This window comes from Pseudonaja textilis, chromosome 3 (assembly GCF_049901715.1).
Source record: "Pseudonaja textilis isolate UNSWEBS1 chromosome 3, rPseTex1.2, whole genome shotgun sequence".
NCBI lineage: Eukaryota > Metazoa > Chordata > Lepidosauria > Squamata > Elapidae > Pseudonaja > Pseudonaja textilis.
Genome location: NC_141992.1, coordinates 192,120,597 through 192,139,774, shown reverse-complemented (window position 1 = coordinate 192,139,774; position 19,178 = coordinate 192,120,597). Strand labels below are relative to the sequence as shown.

The window sequence follows — 19,178 nt, the reverse complement described above, 5'->3', positions numbered from 1 at the left end:
CCTCTCTTTTTAGTTCCAGGGTACCTTGCATAGATGTTATCTCAGCTTAGCCCGGTTTGTCAAGCTCTCTCCCTTTGTCTTCCCCTTCTGCTCAATCTTGTCCGGTTGGGTCCCTCTTTGAGGCCATTTCTGACCACCGCTGCAACCGCCTTCAGGAAAGGGAGTAATGCCAAGCTGATGAGGAGAGATGTGGCTCCCCTCAACTCAGCTGGCAGTCTCCCCCCCTCTTCACCACCTCTACAGGTTGGCTTCAGCCCTGAATCCAAAGGATCGGGGGACTCCAGCAGCAAGAACAGATCGAAACCACGCATGATCACGGATTTCGGTCCGTCACCGAAGAAGCCCAAACCAGAAGCTCCTGTTTTTCCAATTTATATTGTCTACTTCTTTTAATTTCTAATACATTTTACCATATTGATAGGTTTTTTATCTCTATTCATCATCTCTTACTCTTTTGGAAACTTCAACATTTATTGAGTTTTTGATCCCTCTTTTTTATTTCTCTCTTGGGATCTTATTTCTCTTTCTATCATTTTTTATACCAACTAAATATTACCTCTGGCTTACCCCTTGTCTCCTTCTGCTGAATCATTTGAGCACCCATCCATAGTCCTTTCATTATTTTTGGGAGACTTCCCTTCCCCCCAATTCTATTGTAAATTCTTAAAGAATTGTCTATTTGTTTCATACTTATTATTACACATCTTCTAAAGAACTTCCTACTTTATGGGAATTCTCAAAATTCTGCTATTCTCTTAGAAAAAAAGATATGTTTTGGATACTCCTTTTAAAGGTGCTTATTTGTTCATGGATCCACCCACCATCAAGGCCTAGATACCAGGAAAGATCTTGGAAACCTGAAAGAAAAAAATAACTATCTCCCAGGCTTTCTGAAATGAAAGCTGAATGGAATGGAATGGAATGGAATGGAATGGAATGGAATGGAATGGAATGGAATGGAATGGAATAGAATAGAATAGAATAGAATAGAATAGAATAGAATAGAATAGAATAGAATAGAATAGAATTCTTTATTAGCCAAGTGTGATTGGACACACAAGGATTTTGTCTTGGTGCATATGCTCTCAGTGTACATAAAAAGAAAAGATACATTCATCAAGAATCATAAGGTACAACACTTATTGGTAGCCATAGAGCATAATCAGCAATCAAATCATACTAGGAAACAGTCAATGAAAATCGTTAGGATACAAACAACAAAGTTACAGTCATACAGTCATAAGTAGGAGGAGATGGGTGAAAGGAAGGATTAATAGTGATAGTAATGGTAATGCAGACTTAGTAAATAGTTTGACAGTGTTGAGGAAATTATTTGTTTAGCAGAGTGATGGCGTTCAGGGAAAACTGTCCTTGTGTCTAGTTGTTCTGGTGTCAGTGCTCTATAGTGTCGTTTTGAGGGTAGGAGTTGAAACAGTTTATGTCCGGGATGTGAGGGGTCTATGAATATTTTCACAGCCCTCTTTTTGACTCATGCAGTATACAGGACCTCGATTGAAGGCAGGTTGGTAGTAATCGTTTTTTCTGCAGTCCTAATTACTCTCTGAAGTCTGTGTCTGTCCTGTTGGGTTGCAGAACCAAACCAGACAGTTATAGGGGTGCATATGACAGACTCAATAATTCCTCTGTAGAACTGGATCTGCAGCTCCTTGGACAGTTTGAGCTGTTGCTCTCTACAGCTGTCAATCAGCTAAGTATTTCAGTGCTGGCTTTAATATAGGTAACCTTCATCCTCATTCACCCTACTTGATCACACCAAAAGAGGCACCCAACGAGTCCATGGCGTGCCTTGATCCTTTTTTCTCCCCAACTATGAAATGCCACTAACCTCTAGCACGTAACGTTAAGTCTGCTTTAAGTTTTCGTCTTTGTCACAACACTTCTCCCTCACCAAGTGTTCTATTTCTGCTCTACTTCCTCTGTTTTGCCATTCTATCTTATCTCTGTTGCCTGGCAACTGAAATATTGCGATGCTTAGCAGATGCCACTGACCCTTTCAACAACATATATAGGTAAACACGGATGAACCATACAGATAGGATAAAAGTTGTGAGGTAAAGGAAGGCCTGGAACAAATGTGTCTTTTGGAATTTCAACCCCATCTACTTACAACATATGTGATAAATAAGTAAGCAATCTCAAAACATGGATTCTTTCTACCTATCTACCTAGAACATTTATTAAAATAAACACAATGGTCCACCCCAGATGTAGTGAAAAATGGAATGTGTGTGTGTGTGTTTGTGTACATATCTACACACACATGCACACTTTCATTTTCCACTGCACCTGGGGTGGGCCATTGTGTTTATTTTATTAAAGGTTTGGGCACACAGGATTATGCTTCATGGAGAATTAGATTAAAAACTGCTTGTAAAATAGGATAAATGGGTGCTGATTAGGGAAAAACAAAACTAGAACTACAGAACAGTATCACTAATGATTTGAAGAGGGGCATTTAAGAACATTCCTTACCCACAAGTAGATCAGAAGCTCCTGGTATACTGAATCGTCAGAAACCCATGATGGCCTCTTTTACGTTTCTAGTCTACGTATGTTCTGAAATGCTTCTATATTACTGTTCTAGGTAGGGTGTATTAAAAATACACTCTAGGCCCGTGATGGTGAACCTATGGCACGTGTGCCACAGGTGGCACCCAGAGACTTCTCAGTGGGCACACGCGCCGCCACCAGCTGCTCTTCTGGTTTCCAGTGCACACATGCACCAGCCAGCTGATCTTCGTGGGCACCAGATTGTCAGAAAATGCCCCAAAAAATGCCCCCCAAACAACCAGTTTTTCAGGACTTTTTCAGGCCATTTTCTGGGCTGTTTTCAGGCCATTTTGGGGCTGTTTTTGGCCCAAAAGACATCCCCCAAAACAGGCCATTTTGGGGCCGTTTTCAGGCCAAAAACGGCCTGAAAACGGCCCCCAAAACAAGCATGCACATGGTGGTCCGGCAGATGCATTCCAGTTTGGGCACTCAGTGACGAAAAGGTTCGCCATCCCTGCTCTAGGCTACACTGTTTTTTCCAACAAGGACCACAGACGCACATTTGGCTGATCTGGTTAAAAAGTTCTTGCATTTGCTCTTGGTTTGCGTTGTTATTTACGAACTACTTAGGCTTGTGTCACTCAGAAACTACTTCTGGGTAACAATCTTTTTATTCTGAAATGTATAGCAAAAATAATGGGCTCAACTGACAGGCCCACATAAATCGGGGAAGTTAACACACATCAAAAGATGGGTAGTTTGAGGCTTGTAACAAAGAACGGGTAGAAGAAGAAAAAAAAATATAAAGTCTCTGTTCTTATTAGCCTCTCCGTTTCTTTCTTTGTGGCATCAAGATGAACTGGGGTTTGGTCCCCTGTCTGCATACTAGTGCTGCCTTACCTGTACCTAATGAAGGCCGCTTTCAAAAGATGAAGAGAATTCTTTACTTTTTAAGCAATTTAGCAAAGTCCACAAACAGAACGGAGAAGGAGTTGCGAGTAATAAATTTAATCTGGAAAAAAAAAGCCCAGCCAGCTTTCAGAAAATCCTTTTTAACAGTGAGAGCTATTAGGCTCTAATAGTCTCTCATGGGAAAACAATGCTCAAGCCCTGATATCCTGAACAATTTAAGAGTGAACAAAGCAGAGAGATACACAAACAAACAAACAAACCACCTGGTAAACAAGCCTCACAGGCTCTCCTAGATGGTCTGAAGAGCAGTCAGGATTGAAAGAGAAAAGCACACATTAAAACTGTAATAAAGATGTGTGCTAATGTGGGGGGGCTGTCAAGCAAAGTGAACAAGAGGATTTTACATACACTCCTTGCTGGTTCAGACGACAGATACCTATGGAGATTCTCAGTCATCCAGGTCATGGTTGGCCCAAAGGTGGTTTTTTTTTTTTTTTTTTGCCCCCTAAGCGGCAACTGGGCTTTCTGGTTTTTCTTTGAAGATGTTTTACTTCTCATCCAAGAAGCTTCTTCAGCTCTGACTGGATGCTGAGGAATGGAAGGATTTTTATACTGCTTGCGGACAGTTGGTCAAAAGCACATTTGGGACAACCATGACCTGGCTGACTGAGAATCCCCAGAGACATTTAGCTATGCACTTTGGGATATAAACTTTTTGAATGGTGCAGGAGTATGAATGGATTTCCAGAAAAAAAAAACTGTAGACAACAGGAACCATTTGCAGTTCATTTTGAAATGCAGGCCTCATCGACACTTTAAAAGGATGCAAATGACCAGCTGTCAGCAAAGAGTATAAATCCTTCCATTCCCCACCTTCCAAGCAGAGCTGAAGAAGCTTCTTGGATGAGAAAGTGAAATGCCTTCAAAGAAAAACCAGAAAGTCCAGTTGCCTCTTGAAAAAGCAACTTTGGACTGACAACAGATAAGCGCCAAGGTTCCTGCAATGCATTTTAACTGAACTGCCCAGCAACCTTAAGAGGAATATGCAATCCTGGTCTGATTTGCTCAGAATTTTCAATCTACATAATAAAAGAAGACTTAGAAGAGCAGAGTTTGAGATAATCGAGAGCTGTGCTAGGCAGTATGATTAATCGTAATCTAAGAGGATCTCCTTGTAGCTTTACGATATTCACCAGCCCTTATCCACACAAGTCTGAACTCTGTTGACAAAGAGAGGCAGGTGGGGTTTGTTTATTTCCTCATTTTACATACAGAAGTACAAGGGGGGGTGGGGACACACACATTAGAGTCCAGTTTTTAAAGACAGTATGAAGTCTTGACTTCACTGAATATAATTGATGAGACTTCCCATTATATATATGCAGAATATTGATTCATTGAATGAAAACAGAACACATGTTATCAATTCCAGTGTTTTTCAAACTTTGCAACTTTACCATGTGTGGATCTCAATTCCCAGAAAGCTGCCTAGAGTATTCTGGGAGCTGGAGTCCAATTGCCAAGGTTAAGAAAGAATGCATCAGACCAAGACTAAGTCTGGGGCAAGGCCATATTCCCATTGTCACAAAATAATTATCTTTGCTACTCCACATGCTTCTTAAATCCTAAGTTCTTTATATACAGGTTCCAAAGAAGAGTGTATAACTAGCCCAACGTCACCAGCTGTCCATGCCTAAGGTGGAACTAGAATTCACCATCTCCTGGTGATTGGACCAAGGTCACCCAGAGGCTTTCAGGCTGAAGATGGGACTAGAACTCAACATCTCCCGGTGATTGGACCAGTCACTCAGCAGCTTCCAGGCCTAAGGCAGGACTAGAACTCCCAGTCTCCTAGTAATTGGCCCAAAGTCACCCAGCCGGCTTTCATGCTTAAGGCGGACTATTTCCTGGTTTCTAACTGACCTTAACCCCTAAACCAAAATGGCTCCCTAAATGAAATAAAGATTTGAGTGCCTGTACCATGGTGGCAAGAATTTTGTACACTGCTAAAAGTTCATGAGGAAGAATTTGGAGACTAGATTGGGCAGTCAACAGTCCATTCCAAGTATTCTCAAAAGGCATGTAAAAAAACTGAATTTTCTCCCGAGGCAAGGAATGCATGGTGGGAAGAGCAAAACGCATGCCGAATGCAAATCGGGATAGGTCATTATATATACCTTGACTTGTGTTTGCTTTAATTCTCCCCAGGCTACCCTAGGATTGGTGAGGAAAAAACACACACACAGCAGTACAGTGCATGCTAATGATCTTCAGCCGGCAATTTTACCTTTGCTTTATCCCTCATGGATCCTTTTCCCAATATTGACATTTTTGTCAATGTCTCCTCTTGCAAGCGCTTCAGAGAATTGCCACGCGGGCCCAAAAGTTTCCCCACGAAGTTGAACTGAAAGAAAAAATAAGGAACAATAAAAACCAATAAAGTATCTACCCACAGTGCTGAGAAGCTGTAAGCTTGTCTTAAGATTTGTGCCGGGGATAAAAAAAAAAATTGCTGCTGAAGACAGCACTTGTCTATTTGTGGGAAATAAAGAAACGTATCAGGCTGTAAATTTTACTGCTGCTGAGGACGAATGAAAGGAGGAACAAAGGAAAAAAGTTATTACCATAATGCTAGTACTTTTGCTGCTGGCAGCTTTCTTCGCATTAAAATGTTCTAAGGTAATAAAAAGCTACGTCAAGAAGTGAAAAAGGCACAAAATATTTTGTAGGGATCTGAAAACAAACATCTGGAGCTCCAACACGGTCAAAAATAATAAAATGACACCCATTAACTTAATCAATTTCCACGAAAAACAGACACAGGGAGGCCTCATCTTAGAATCACAACTGAGCACAAAATTTATGTTGGTAAGCAAGACAGCTGTTGAGTATTGCCCCATTTTACGACCTTCACTGTCACACTGGTTAAGTGAATCACTGCTGTTGTGAAGGAAATAACATAGTTATTACGTAAGCCTGGCTCTCTCATTGACATTCCTGTCAGAAGGTCACGAAAGGTGATTACATGATCCCAGGACACTGCAACTATCATTAAGTGTGTGCCACTTGCCAAGTGTCCAAATCTGAATCACGTGACAACGGGAGCGTCATGCCCCAACGGAGCCTGAATCTGCGGGGGAAGATGAGCTGGAACCTAAGCTGACAGCGATCGAGGGGGAGGCTTCACTGGCTGCAGAGGAAAATGGAGAAGGGCAGGACCGGTCAGGCCAAGGCATTTCAGGATTAGAACAGCTTGCAGACAGGGAGGAACAGGATGAATATGAGAGACAGAGTTCAGGCGAGGAGCAAGGCCCACCCCCTCCTGATCCAAGAGCGCGGACAGTGAAGAGAAGGTGAGGACAACACAGGTTGAGTAGGCTACTCCGGAGGAGAGCACCCCACCCATCTTCACAAGGCACACCTGGGGAATGAGACTCAAGGAGACTCTATGGGGAGGGGCATTTGGCGGGAACAAACACTTGAGTTCCTGAAGTGTGAAGTGCCGACATTTGAACTTTCCAAGAGTCCTTGCATTCTTTCTGGTTTTCTGGACTAATTACCTGGATCCTCTGCTTCCTGAACTCCTTGATTTGCCCTGCTGGATTTATTGCTATGCAGCCTCGGTGTCCACAGCGCTGGGCTGGACTATTTGCAGCCAGAGGCTGCCTGAGGTGCGCGTGGAGGTTTGTCATCACTTTGCTCTGGGACTTGCACGAAACGTGGGAGCATTCAGGGAAATTGGGAGAAATAAAGGGGTGGTTTGAACTGCCAGCTGACTGTGTTATCTCTGTGCTGTGTCCCTGGTCATCACAGGGATACTGCAACGGTCGTTAAGTGTGAAAAATGGTCGTAAGTCACTTTTTTTAGTGCCTTCAAACTGTTCTAAACGAATGGTTGTAGGTGGAGGACTACCTGCGAAGGACTAGATTCCATGATTTTTCTATCTCTTCCTTCTCCTTTCTCTAGAAAGTTCTCTGGGAAACCCTCCTGAGCACCAGGCTCTGTGACTTGTTCATGAGGCCTGGCCAAAACGGTTGTGTCAAGTGGAAAAAAGGCTCCCTCCACTCGGACGAGGTTTCAAGCTGGACAAGTGATCCCTCTAAAGCAAAAAGTGTGCTAGTTTTCAGATGTGTTCAACGTTTCTTTAAAAAAAAAATCCTGGGTATTTTAAAGACAAATTGTCAAAGTGGAGAACAGTACAGGTAGTCCTTGAGTTACAACCATAATGGAACCTGCCCATTACAGCTTTAAGTCATAAAGGTTGCAAAATGATCATGGGACCGACCCAGTTTTATGATGCCTTTTCTGGCCAGTCATTAACTGACTAAACATTTGCTATGGTGCAGCACTGCCAAAATTTGGAACTGCTGGTTTCCACCAAAAATGTAATAAAAACAGTCAAAATGTAACAAAATATGGTGACCATAATGGCAGTCACATGGCTGTGGGGAAGAGTTGGTTGGAACTTTGCATCTGGGCCATATCCCCTTTTCCAGATAGATCGTAAGCTTTGAATGGTTGCTAAGCAACCAGCTGTAAGTTAAGGACACCTCTAGTGGTCCAAGAGGCCAGACGGAATATGCACAAGTGATGGGATTCTTCTCAAGTAAAGCTCACCTGGATCCAATGGTCTTTACTTTCTGGGGCAGACAAGAAGCCATGACTTAGACTTAAGACTTAGAACAACTTTATTGTCACTTTGAATGTACACTAATCAACATACATTTAAAATGAAATTTCATTGCATGCAGCTCTCAGAGGGCTACCACTTCCAATATACACTACATAAACATGGATATAGATAGACAGACAGATAAAATAAATACAAAATTATGCATATACCCACATATATTCTACGACACAGAGAAACAACACAGTCTAGTTCAGGTGTATACATGTACATGGCAAGAGATGTAGTCCTGCTGGAAATATTTTGAAACCTCCTCCCAGAGGGGAGCAACCGAAACAGACTGTAAAATGGATGTGTGGGGTGTCTAATAATGTTTTGAGCTGTAAGCACATAGCACTTATAAGCAGTATCCTGAATAACGGGAAGCGAGCTTCCTATGATCTTCTCGGCTGTCCTTACCACTTTCTGTGTGGACTTTCTATCTGAGGCGCTGCTGACCAAACCAAACAAGGATGTAGTTTGTTAAAATGCTCTCAATTGTCTCTCTGTAGAAAGTGGCTAGGACAGAAGGAGAAAGATGTGCCCTCCTCATCTAACACAGGAAATGCAGATGTTGGTTTCCACGCTTCCCTAAGAATGAAGCGTGGATGACGTCCTGAGGTATGGATGAAATTTCCACTGATCCATTTTCTCTGTTTATCTCACAAAGTATCCGACGAAAAGTCAGAGAAAGGCAAGGTCTAGATCAGGGTTGTTCACAGATGGCTGGGGAATTCTCGGGGTTGAAGTCCACAAGTCTTAAAGTTGTCAAGATTGGACATCTCTGGTTTAGACACTGAAAATGCTCATCTCTACTGGGAATGGACAGAGATTGACAAGAGATGACACTGACATTCTAGGGCAAAGCAAGACAGACTTGACAGAACCAACTGAGATGGTTTCCAGCAGTGTCTCTGATCTGACCCTCAAGAGATAAAATCTAAAAATAAAATAAAAAATAGTCCCTTGAGGGAGAGAGAGAGAGAGGGAAAGGAGGAGGGAAAGAGAAGGCAGGCAGGCAGATTTCATAGCCTCAGGGTGATCCTTCTTTCCCTATGCTAATTAGTATTATTAATTCCCCTCTGCCTCAGGATAGCCATATTTTTGTAGGCAGCACAGAAACTTTTCTCAGGAACCCTGACTAGGGAGCTATCAGGATGGAAAGATGAAATTAAAACAATTCTGACTCAGGGAAGATCTGGAGAGAGACATATTAAAGCATCTTTCTCTCCCCTAATAATACCGATTGGGGGGATTCTCTGCTGATTGGGGGCAATTCTCTGTTGCTAACTGCGCAACAATCTCGGCAAGCGTAAAAGTGGTCGAAAATTACACTCTCTTCCCCTCAGATCGCCCTGCAGTCAGGCTGCTCTTTTTTTTTTTAATCCTGGCTTCTTTCCAAAGTATTCCGCCAATTGCAGTCCAACTCATTTGGAGGGCGCTAGATCAGGGAAGACTGAGCCAAAAAAGCTCAACGGAGCCTTTGCTGTCAAAGTTGCGAAGTCAGAAAATAATCAGCAGGGGCCAATCACGTAATGAGAGGAAGTGAAATTAAGAGTTATTCCTCTTGCTTTAGCCAATAGTACCCAGAGAGAAAGCATTACACAGAACAACGACTGATGACCTCCTTTTACCGGTCCACTATAGGCGGTGTCATCTCACATTGCATTACGGTGTGGTATGCCAGCTTGACAGCCGTGGATAAAAAGACATTACAGAGAGTGGTGAGCACAGCACAAAACATCATAGACAGCTCCCTGATACCACTAGATGACCTCGCTAGGCTCACTGCCTTAGAAGAGTAAGGAAAATTCTCAGGGACAACTCACACCCTGGTGAGTGAAGAAGTCTTCACTCTCCCACCATCAGGTAGTTTTAGTTTACTTTATTATCACTGCACCTCGTACAACGAAATCAAACACCATCTTCAGTGTACATCATGACCATGACCATGAAAATAAACACAAACACACATCCTTCACCCTTCACACATTGAACTGAAAATCCCTGACACTACACCAACATTGCACTATACAGCAGAATTCAAAAGAGCTACTGCCCTGGGATAGAAGCTGTTTTCAGCCTATTTGTCCTTGTTTTTATTATTCTGTACTGTCTGCCAGATGGTAATAGTTCAAAAAAAAAGGGTTCCCAGGATGAGATGGATCTTTGAGAATGTTTTGAATTTTCTTAAGGCAGTGGGAGCTATAAAGCTCTTCCAAAGAGGGGAGAGGGCAACCAATGATCCTCTGGGCAATGACATTAACCCTCTGGAGTGCTTTCCTATCTGCCCCTGTGCAGTTGGGAAACCATACAGAGGTACAGTAAGTTAAGATACTCTCTATGATGCAGCGGTAGAAGGTCACCAGCAGTTTTTCATTCAGTTGTTTTCTGAGAAGCCTCAGGTAGTATAATCTCTGCTGGGCCCTTTTGACCAGTGCTCCAATGTGAGCATCCCAGGTCAGGTCCTCTCTTATGGTAACACTCAGAAACTTAAAACTGGCCACTTGCTCCACTCAGTCTCCATTGATAAACAAGGTCTGGAGGCCTGATCTGTTCCTTCTATAGTCCACTATAAGCTCCTTGGTCTTACTGGTGTTGAGGACCAAGTTATTGTCTCCACACTATGAAAACAACTGGTCCACCTCATCTCAGTAGGCAGACTCATCCCCCCACAGAGATGAGTCTTGTATGACTGTTGTATCCTCTGCAAATTTAGCAATAGTATTACTAGCGTGAGTGGGAATGCAGTCATGCACGTAAAGAGTATAGAGTAAGGGACTCAACACGCAACTTTGTGGCGTACCGATGTTAAGAATGAGGGCTGAAGAGGTATGATTACCTAATCTGACCCTCTGTGAGCGGCCAGACAGGAAATTCAGAATCCAAAGGCAGATTGAATGAGAAAGTCCAAGGTCCAGAAGTTTAGACACTAGGTAGGAGATATAGAAGCATAGCCAGCCTCATCAACAGACTGAAGAAGTTTCTACCCTTGGCCTGTCAGACTTCCGAACAGAAAATTCATGTCAACATAGTATGATAGACTTGTTGGGCTGGTGCATTGGGCAATAAATTCACATGGTGAAATAAGATAGTGTGTTTGTTAGGATTCACTGGGTTAGGGATATTTTTTTGTCTTCACTGTGAGTTGCGTTGGGGTGTGTGTGTGTGCACGAAGGGAGGCTCAGCCAATCTCATTGTACACATGTTGTATTCTGACAATAAAGATTGATTTGATTATGCTACATTTTTCAAATTGGGTTGGTAGGTAGGTAGAACTCCAACAGATACAAAAGATTATGTGAAGTGCTACAACAGATTTGAATGGCTCATGTTTGAGACAAATCGCTGAGGGAGCTTCTGGATTTTAGAAATCCATATAGATCGTCCTCAACTCACAAGAATTTGCTTTGTGACTGTTCGAAGTTACAATGGCACTGAAAAAAGCAACTGCTTTTCACACTTATGACCACTGCAGCCTCCCCAGAATTCAGGCGTATGGCAACTGACTCGTATTTATGACGGTTATGGCATCACAGAGTCATGCAATCCTCTTTTGTGGACCTTCCGCCAAGCAAAGTCAATAGGGAAACCAGATTCACTTAACACCCGTGTTACTAGCTTTGAACAACTGCAGTGATTCACTTTATAACTGTGGCAAGAAATGTTGTGGGCAAAACTCACCTTAACTGTCTCTCTTAGCAACAGAAATCTGGGGCTGAATTGTGGTCTTAAGTTGAGGATTACCTCTAATGAAATATTGCTGAAGGCACCGTAGCAGGGGTGGGATTCAAAACCTTTTACCACTGGTTCGGTGGATGTGGCTTGGTGGGCATGCTTTGCGTGCGTGTACCCACACACCAAATACGCATTTTACACTGGCGCAGAGGTGTTCGAACTCACGTCCTGCAAGCCGGCACTCTCCCAGTGGGCTTCAGCAGCTGCCGCATTCTTCTGTGCCGCGCAAAGCAAGTGCACTTCAAAAGCAGAGTATAAAGGTGAGTAAGGGAGCCAGGGCAGGTAGGTGGGTGGGGCCAACAGCAAAGCGCCAAAGAGCACCAGTTCAGTCTCCGCTCATTGCTGCTACTGGCTCGGCAGAACCGGGCCAAATTGGTAGCATACCACCACTGCACTGTAGATTTTATTGTAATAACCTACAAAGAACCTGTGCTGTGCTAGGAGGCTCTATCACCCTCTCTCTTATATGAAGTTGAGTCTTTCGAGATTGGACTGCCATCTGTCATAAATGGTATGGGGGTCTCCTGCTTGGGGGGGTGGGGGGGTGGACTAGATTACCTACAAGGTCCCTTCCAACTCTGATTATCTTGTTTTACTTAGGTATGATTCATTATTTTCTAATACACACTTAAATTTACCCCAGATCTTCTAGGACTGCTGTGTTGATCTCTCCCTTCTGCTTTGATTCACAAAGGTTGTTAAGATTTTATCACATGAATTTTACATTTTCAGAAAATAAGATAGGATGCAGAGTATTACATTTCCTCTTCAGTGCGACTAAATATGACAACCGTATCTAAAGTTACATTGTTGTATTTGGTAATTCAAGATGTAACTGCAGATCTGGAAATTATCTTATATTTCACCCAAGAATATTACATTGTGAGCAGAGTGTAAACCATCCTTTTTTTTTATCTTCCTGTCTTCTGCCTTTCTTTTCCTGGAACGCAATCTATTCCCTTGTCTGATACAGAGTTCTTAGAAACTCAAATGCTTGCAAGTATTATATAATGTTTCATACTGGTTTATAGTCACGTTTAGCTAAATTTTCAAAGAAACCTTTGACAGTCACATAATGTAGACATTCTGAGCTAGCTTAGCTGTCATCGCAGAAGACTATTTTCTTCTTATGGAATAAATCAAGGATTTAAAAAAACCAGTGGTGCTAAATGAATCAGAAAAGTGCATTTACAACAGCCCTGAAGAAATGATCCAATGGCACATTGATAGGCATGGCAATAACACACACAAAAAACAAGATTATATTACAGACGTGAGAATTCCAAAAACATTTATCGTATTCCTAAAGCTGTTTTCTTTATCCTTTTGGCAAATCTGAACCTAATACCGTTGTTGCAAATCCCTTTCTTCCAATGTAGTGTGATATTCTTGTGATCACCTTTTGCGACTCCCTAACAAGCCAGGTCAATGGGGAAGCCAGATTCGCTTCACAACCGTGACAAATTACTAACTGTGGTGATTCCCTTAAGCCCTGTGGCAAGAATGGTCATTAAAATGGGGCAAAACTCGCTTAACAACTCTATTGCTTAGCAAAAGAAATATTGGGCTCAATTATGGTCATAAATCTACCTGTTATTTAAATTGTTAATTTCAAGGGGCTGCTTAAGGTGTCAATGTTCCAACTAATCAACTCCAAACCAAAAAACTCAGACAAGCAGTTCCGCAAAGTTCCATTTTACCAGAGTTGTCATATTGGCACATCTGGGAAAACCCGAATCTGAGAGTTCCGGGTTTTCCCACCCAAAAGAGAAATCAAAGATCCATCCCCTTCACCATCAGTCCATCACATGGTCCAATCAAATCTTCGTCCCAACTGGAGACATCCTCTCAGTCACTCCCCTCCAGGTGCAGGGCCTTGACTCTCTGAGAAAGGATGTTGTCGTGTCTAATCTTCTACCCCACCCTGAAATCCCCCCTCCCAAATTCCCAGGCACTGAATGTGGCAACGTCCAAGCTTCTAAGAAGAAAATGGCTTCCAAGACGGACGTAAGGAGTCTTAGCAGTTCCACTTAAGACAGCAATCTAGTCCACATCTAGACAGGTATAGTCATTCCAAGCTGTCAAAAGGACAGAGTATCTAAGTTTATAAAGAGGGATGCTTCAACTGTTCCACGAAGCATCGGGTGAGATGCTTTGGACAACCCTAACAAATATCATTAGTATTAAACTGAGACTCGGGCAAGGCAGATTGAAACTTGACCTACAGCACTAGATGTATAAATACAGCTTCCCTTCTGTTCTATGAAGATTCTCAATTATCCAGGTCACAGGTGTTCCAAAAGTATTTTTCCAAAAGGACTTTGGAAAGTCCAATTGGATTTATTTTCTTTTTTTCTTTTTCTCTCTTTCTCCTTCTCCTTCTCCTTTTTCTTTTTCTTCTTCTTCCTCTTCCTCCTTCTCCTCCTTCTTCTTCAAATCTGATGTCAGAACTGAAGAAGCTTCTCAGGTGAGAAGCGAAACATTTTCAAGGGGAAAAAAATACAAGAAAGTCCAAGTGCTTTTTGGGAAAAGCACCTTTGGGATGAACATCCCTTCTCAATGATCTCTGGTTGGCAAGTTTAGTAAAATCAGGACTGGTTAACCCTTGAATGGAATATCCCTAGGGAATTCGAGAGGCAGCATATTCCTAGTGATTTAACAACAGCCAATGGGCGACAACATATTGAGAGGCAATCTCTAATAGACAAGAAATAGTGTTTACTACAATTTGTTACTGCTGCAAATATTGTGACATATAGTTGTGCAAGCGTCTTAAAAGTTTTGTAGGACTAGGCATGTCAGAGGGAAGCTGCAGCCATCAACTAGCTAGCTTCCCTCTGATTTGTATGCCAAGTTTCATTGCGAGAGATCAATTTCCGTAAATTTGTTTATTCTGAGGCCATTTCTCCGCTATCGTGACTAATAACATCTTCACGGCATCACTCAGATCTCGCTGAAATGATTGAAGCCCCAAATTCATTGTTATTAGTTTAGCACATTGTTATTACTTTGGTTGGATGACTTAAGACGTTATAAACTGCTATTTGGAAAAATGCATTTGCTCCTTTAGACCTTGGATTTCATTTAGTTTGTTTTAACAAAAAGAGAAGATGCTTATCAACATTTAACTAGCTAAGGATCAAATAGGACAGAGACAATACATAAGAGTTCATAATGGAGAAAATAAAACTATGGTTCCTCCACACAAAGCTATTTAAATCACCAGTCTACAAATTTTGGGAAATTATCGACCTCCGTGATAAAATGTGTTAATTTTACATATTTGATTAGATGAATTAAAAAAAAAACAGGTGCTGGTTGGTTAACATTTTCAACATATTTCACAATAAAGATTTATACACGGCTGGGTATGTTTGCCTACAAAGGAGGGAGGTGTTCCAATGACCATGATGGCTTTGTAACTTCTCAACAAAGTACAGTAGAACAATGAAAATGGTACCACATGGAAGTGTATAAATTTATCTTCACTTTGAGTACAGCAAGGCAGATGGCTATGAAAACCACGTGGGAAATTGGCTTAGGGCCTATAAAGCACTTGGTGCAAACAAGCCACTGAAAATTCATTTCTTACACTCGCATTTAGACTATTTCTCTTTGAACTGTGGGCCAGTGAGTGATAAGCCTGGGGAGAGATTCCACCAGGATATCTATCGCAGGCATGGAGAAAAGATACCAAGGGAAATGGAGCCCATCCATGCTTGCCGATTCCAGCTGGACTCTCCCCAGGAATGATCCTACTGCACTTCATAAGATAAAAGCCAAAAAGTCCATTTTAGATACCGAATAAAGATAGAACCTTGTCGTTTAATCTGATGTTGAAGTTGGTCAGTTTTACATGCAAAAATACATGAAAATGTTACATGAAAAACCAATAAATGAATGGAAAGTTATGTTACTGGAATCAATAAAAAGATAAATTTATAATGATTGGTGAGGCACTGTTCTCATTGCTATATAACATATTGCAGAAAAGTTATGGAGCATAATCGCACCCCACCCGCCTTGTAATTTTGAATTACTTGGATGCAATTTTGACCTGAAGCTGTTATCTTGGAAACTGGAGCCAATTAATACTCAGGACCTACATTTTCTTTTGTTATTGACCCAATTCTGTTAAAATTAAGCTACGTTCATTTCTGAGGCTTTCTCCTTGTAGACCAGGGTATTCATCAATTATTTAAACACTGAATATTCACACAACTTATGTGTAGACTTTCCCAATCTGGGGTTAGCTAGCTTGGCTGGGAATTGTACTCCCAAAGACTAGTCTTAGCTGGGAATTATGGGACAAAAAGCCCAACCAAACTGGAGGAGGTCAAATTCACAAAGGCTGCCTCTTAATTGATAATCTAGGCTGTGGTTTTCAGCCTGTGGACCTCTTGGGGGTGGGGGAAGCGTGATGTTGTCATAGGGGTTCCACAAGGACTTGAATAAATGTTGTGGTGTAATTCTTAAGTTAAGACTTGGGGGTCCGTGGCTACAAAAGGTATTTAATGGTGAAGAAAAGGTTGAGAATGACTGATCTAGATATTCATAGTTGGAGCTAACATGGCTTCTCTGTGGGACTTGGACAATTTATAGGAAGAACAGCAAAAATTCAGCAGCATTTGCAAACTTTTAATCTTTGAAGAAGCCATGAGAGTTACTGGGAAGGGAGTAGGGGAACTGCTATTAAACTTTACTGTATAGATTCAGCCTCATTTAGTAAGAATACTTTAAAAAAAATTAAAAACCCTCCAGACATCCGTAATGCCTTGTCAACAATTCCCTCACTTTATTAGAAATGATCATTGCTTGAAATGTGCTCCATAGTTAACATACATAAAGATCTAGTTTTCAGTTTAATGGAACAGTGGTCAATATAATCCGAATCCTGTCATGATTTGATGATTACAAGGCCTAACGGAACGACCAGAAATACTCAGCAAGGTACGCTATTAAGGGAAAGCAGATAAATAAATCTTCAGTGCATTTGTAAAATGAGGAATTACTCATTTACAGTAAACCACGCAAGAAATCTATTTCGCGATGTCAAGAGCTACTTTAAGATATAAATCTGAAGACTGAGCCTGGCAGACCGACCCAAAGTTATCAATTAGGAAATATTAAACTCTGGTTTTGTTACTTGATGCAAGCAATTTAGAAAACCATTCCCTCACCCTCCATTTTTGACAATACACAGCCACAGATGTTAAGAACAGCAGCCTTGTGGCTGGTGTGTCAGGGTACAATTAATTGCTGTGACTGCACCAGCCTTCCTTTTGCTATTGGTAAAATAAGCTGGCAAGTAATCGCTGGCAATTGGAGCAGGGGGTTGGACTAAAAGACCTCCCAAGGTCCCTTCCTGCTCTATTCTGAATTGGATTGGATTCTTATTGCTACAAGGCAACCCATTTTTAAAAAACGTCAAGTTCTTCCTTTTATAAAAAGGCATATGGAGCTTGCACATACACACACACACACACACGCACACAAATGGATCAGGCATCTTCAGCTGCTTGGTTATATTTAAACTAGAACAGAAATGTAATTAGGGGCATTCTGAGGTATGGCTGGAAACATCTGTCAGAAGTGTCAAAAACCATGCTACTGCATACATAAACCATCAGGATTAAATACCTGTCTACATTCTTAATTCAAATCACCGTTTAATTTATTTTCTAGCCGAGGGATGTGCAGGATCGACCATTTTATGCTGATCGGAACGTTCTGAAGGCTTTTCTGTACAAGAACCCCATAATTTATAACCATAATATGACCCAGATTTCTGTCATTAAGTGATGAAAGTCGTAAGTTAGGGCCCTCACATGATCAGACCCAATTTTATGACTTCTTTTTGCAATGGTCATTAAGGGTATCCATGTATTCCCAGTGGACCTTTTTTGTTTTTGGGGGGCCAGAAACCAGCTGAAAAGACCAGAATCCAGTAAAAAGCATAGTGAATTAGAGCAACTTGACCCTGGGATGCTTCAACCATACTTGCCAAGCTCCCCAAAAATAGCCCTATGACCAACAGTTGAGTATGCAACTGTTGGAATTTCCAGATTGTAAGAAACTTCTGGAGCTGTCCTTCGTAACTTCAAATGGTTACTAAGCAACTGGTCAGAAGTCAAGAACTACCTGTTGTTTTTCTGGAGTTAATCCTCCAAACCAGAAGTAACCCACATTTCTGTTTCCCCAAAATCCTGGAAATTCAGATTTCTCCAAATGGTCAGATCAGTTCTCTGTAACATTCAATTCTCAGAAAATTAGTTTTTGCACATACCTATTAATCCTGCTTCAGGCACTATATCACCTGTTCAAAACAGTAATAACTAATATCACAACTTTAGTTAGTAGAGCTCTTGCTCTCAGTCTGTCTGTCTCTCTCTCTTTCTTTCTGTCATTCTCTCTCTCTTTTGAAACAACAATACAGGTAACATCTTATGGAAGTCAAGGTACATTGAAGAGCCCAATAATACTTACTAGTAAAATAAAATAGTATTTACTTTGGACGTTTCTATGGTTTTTAATCATTTTAACATGTTTCTAGTACAGATATTCCTCAAAATACAACCACAATTGAGCCCAGAATTTATGTTGCTAAGTGAGAAATTTCTTAAATGGGTTTAGCCTATTTTTCAAATCTTTCTTGCCACCCTTGTTAAGTGAATCACCGCGGTGGTTAAGTTAGTAGCACGGTTGTTAAATGAATCTGGCTTCCCCATTGACTCCGCTTGTCAGAAGGTTACCAAAGAGAAACACATGACCCCGGGACCCTGCAACAGTCCTAAATGTGAACCACTTAGCCAAGCATCTGAATGGAAATCACCAGTGGTGGTATTCAGCCGGTAACGCACTGGATCAGGCGAACCGGTAGCAAGAATTTGGCATGGGTTGCCAAACTGGTAGTAACTTCTGTCTGGCCACGCCCGCACCCGGTCGCCCTTCTGCCCGATGCTCGCTCACCCCGCCCGCCTGACATTCGCCTAAGGTATTTCTTTCCGTTTTTCCCCACTCCTGACAATCAGCTGTGCTGGGATTCCCCTTGCTGAGGCCCAGGAAGGCAAAAAAAATGCCTCAACCCACCCACCTCAATTTTTTCTTGCCTGAGCTTCAGAGGAGCCTTAGGGGAGCAAAAACACACACCCTTAGAGGCTCCCCTGAGGCCCAGATGGCCCCCCAAAATGAGTGGGGGCTGCAAAAAAGAAAAAAGCCACGCCCACCCAGTCACATGGCCATGCCCATAACGCCACGCCCACAGAAAACTGGTAGTAAAAAAATTTGAATCCCACCACTGGAAATCACGTGACTGTGGGAATGCTGCAGCATAAGTGTGAAAAATGGT

At 41.8% G+C, this 19,178-nt stretch overlaps 1 protein-coding gene across 2 annotated transcripts in view; it reads right to left on the bottom strand.

Annotated features, from left to right (window-relative positions):
- The window catches only part of KHDRBS3 (KH RNA binding domain containing, signal transduction associated 3), a 117,742-nt gene that overhangs the window by 51,753 nt on the left and 46,811 nt on the right, over window positions 1-19,178 (bottom strand). For both annotated transcript variants that reach the window (XR_003374378.2, XM_026703689.2), the window contains exon 3: window positions 5,711-5,827. Coding sequence is in view for 1 of the 2 variants with exons in the window: in XM_026703689.2 (XP_026559474.1) it covers window positions 5,711-5,827 (117 nt within the window). In the remaining variant the exon portion in view is untranslated. The remainder of the gene's footprint in view (window positions 1-5,710; window positions 5,828-19,178) is intronic.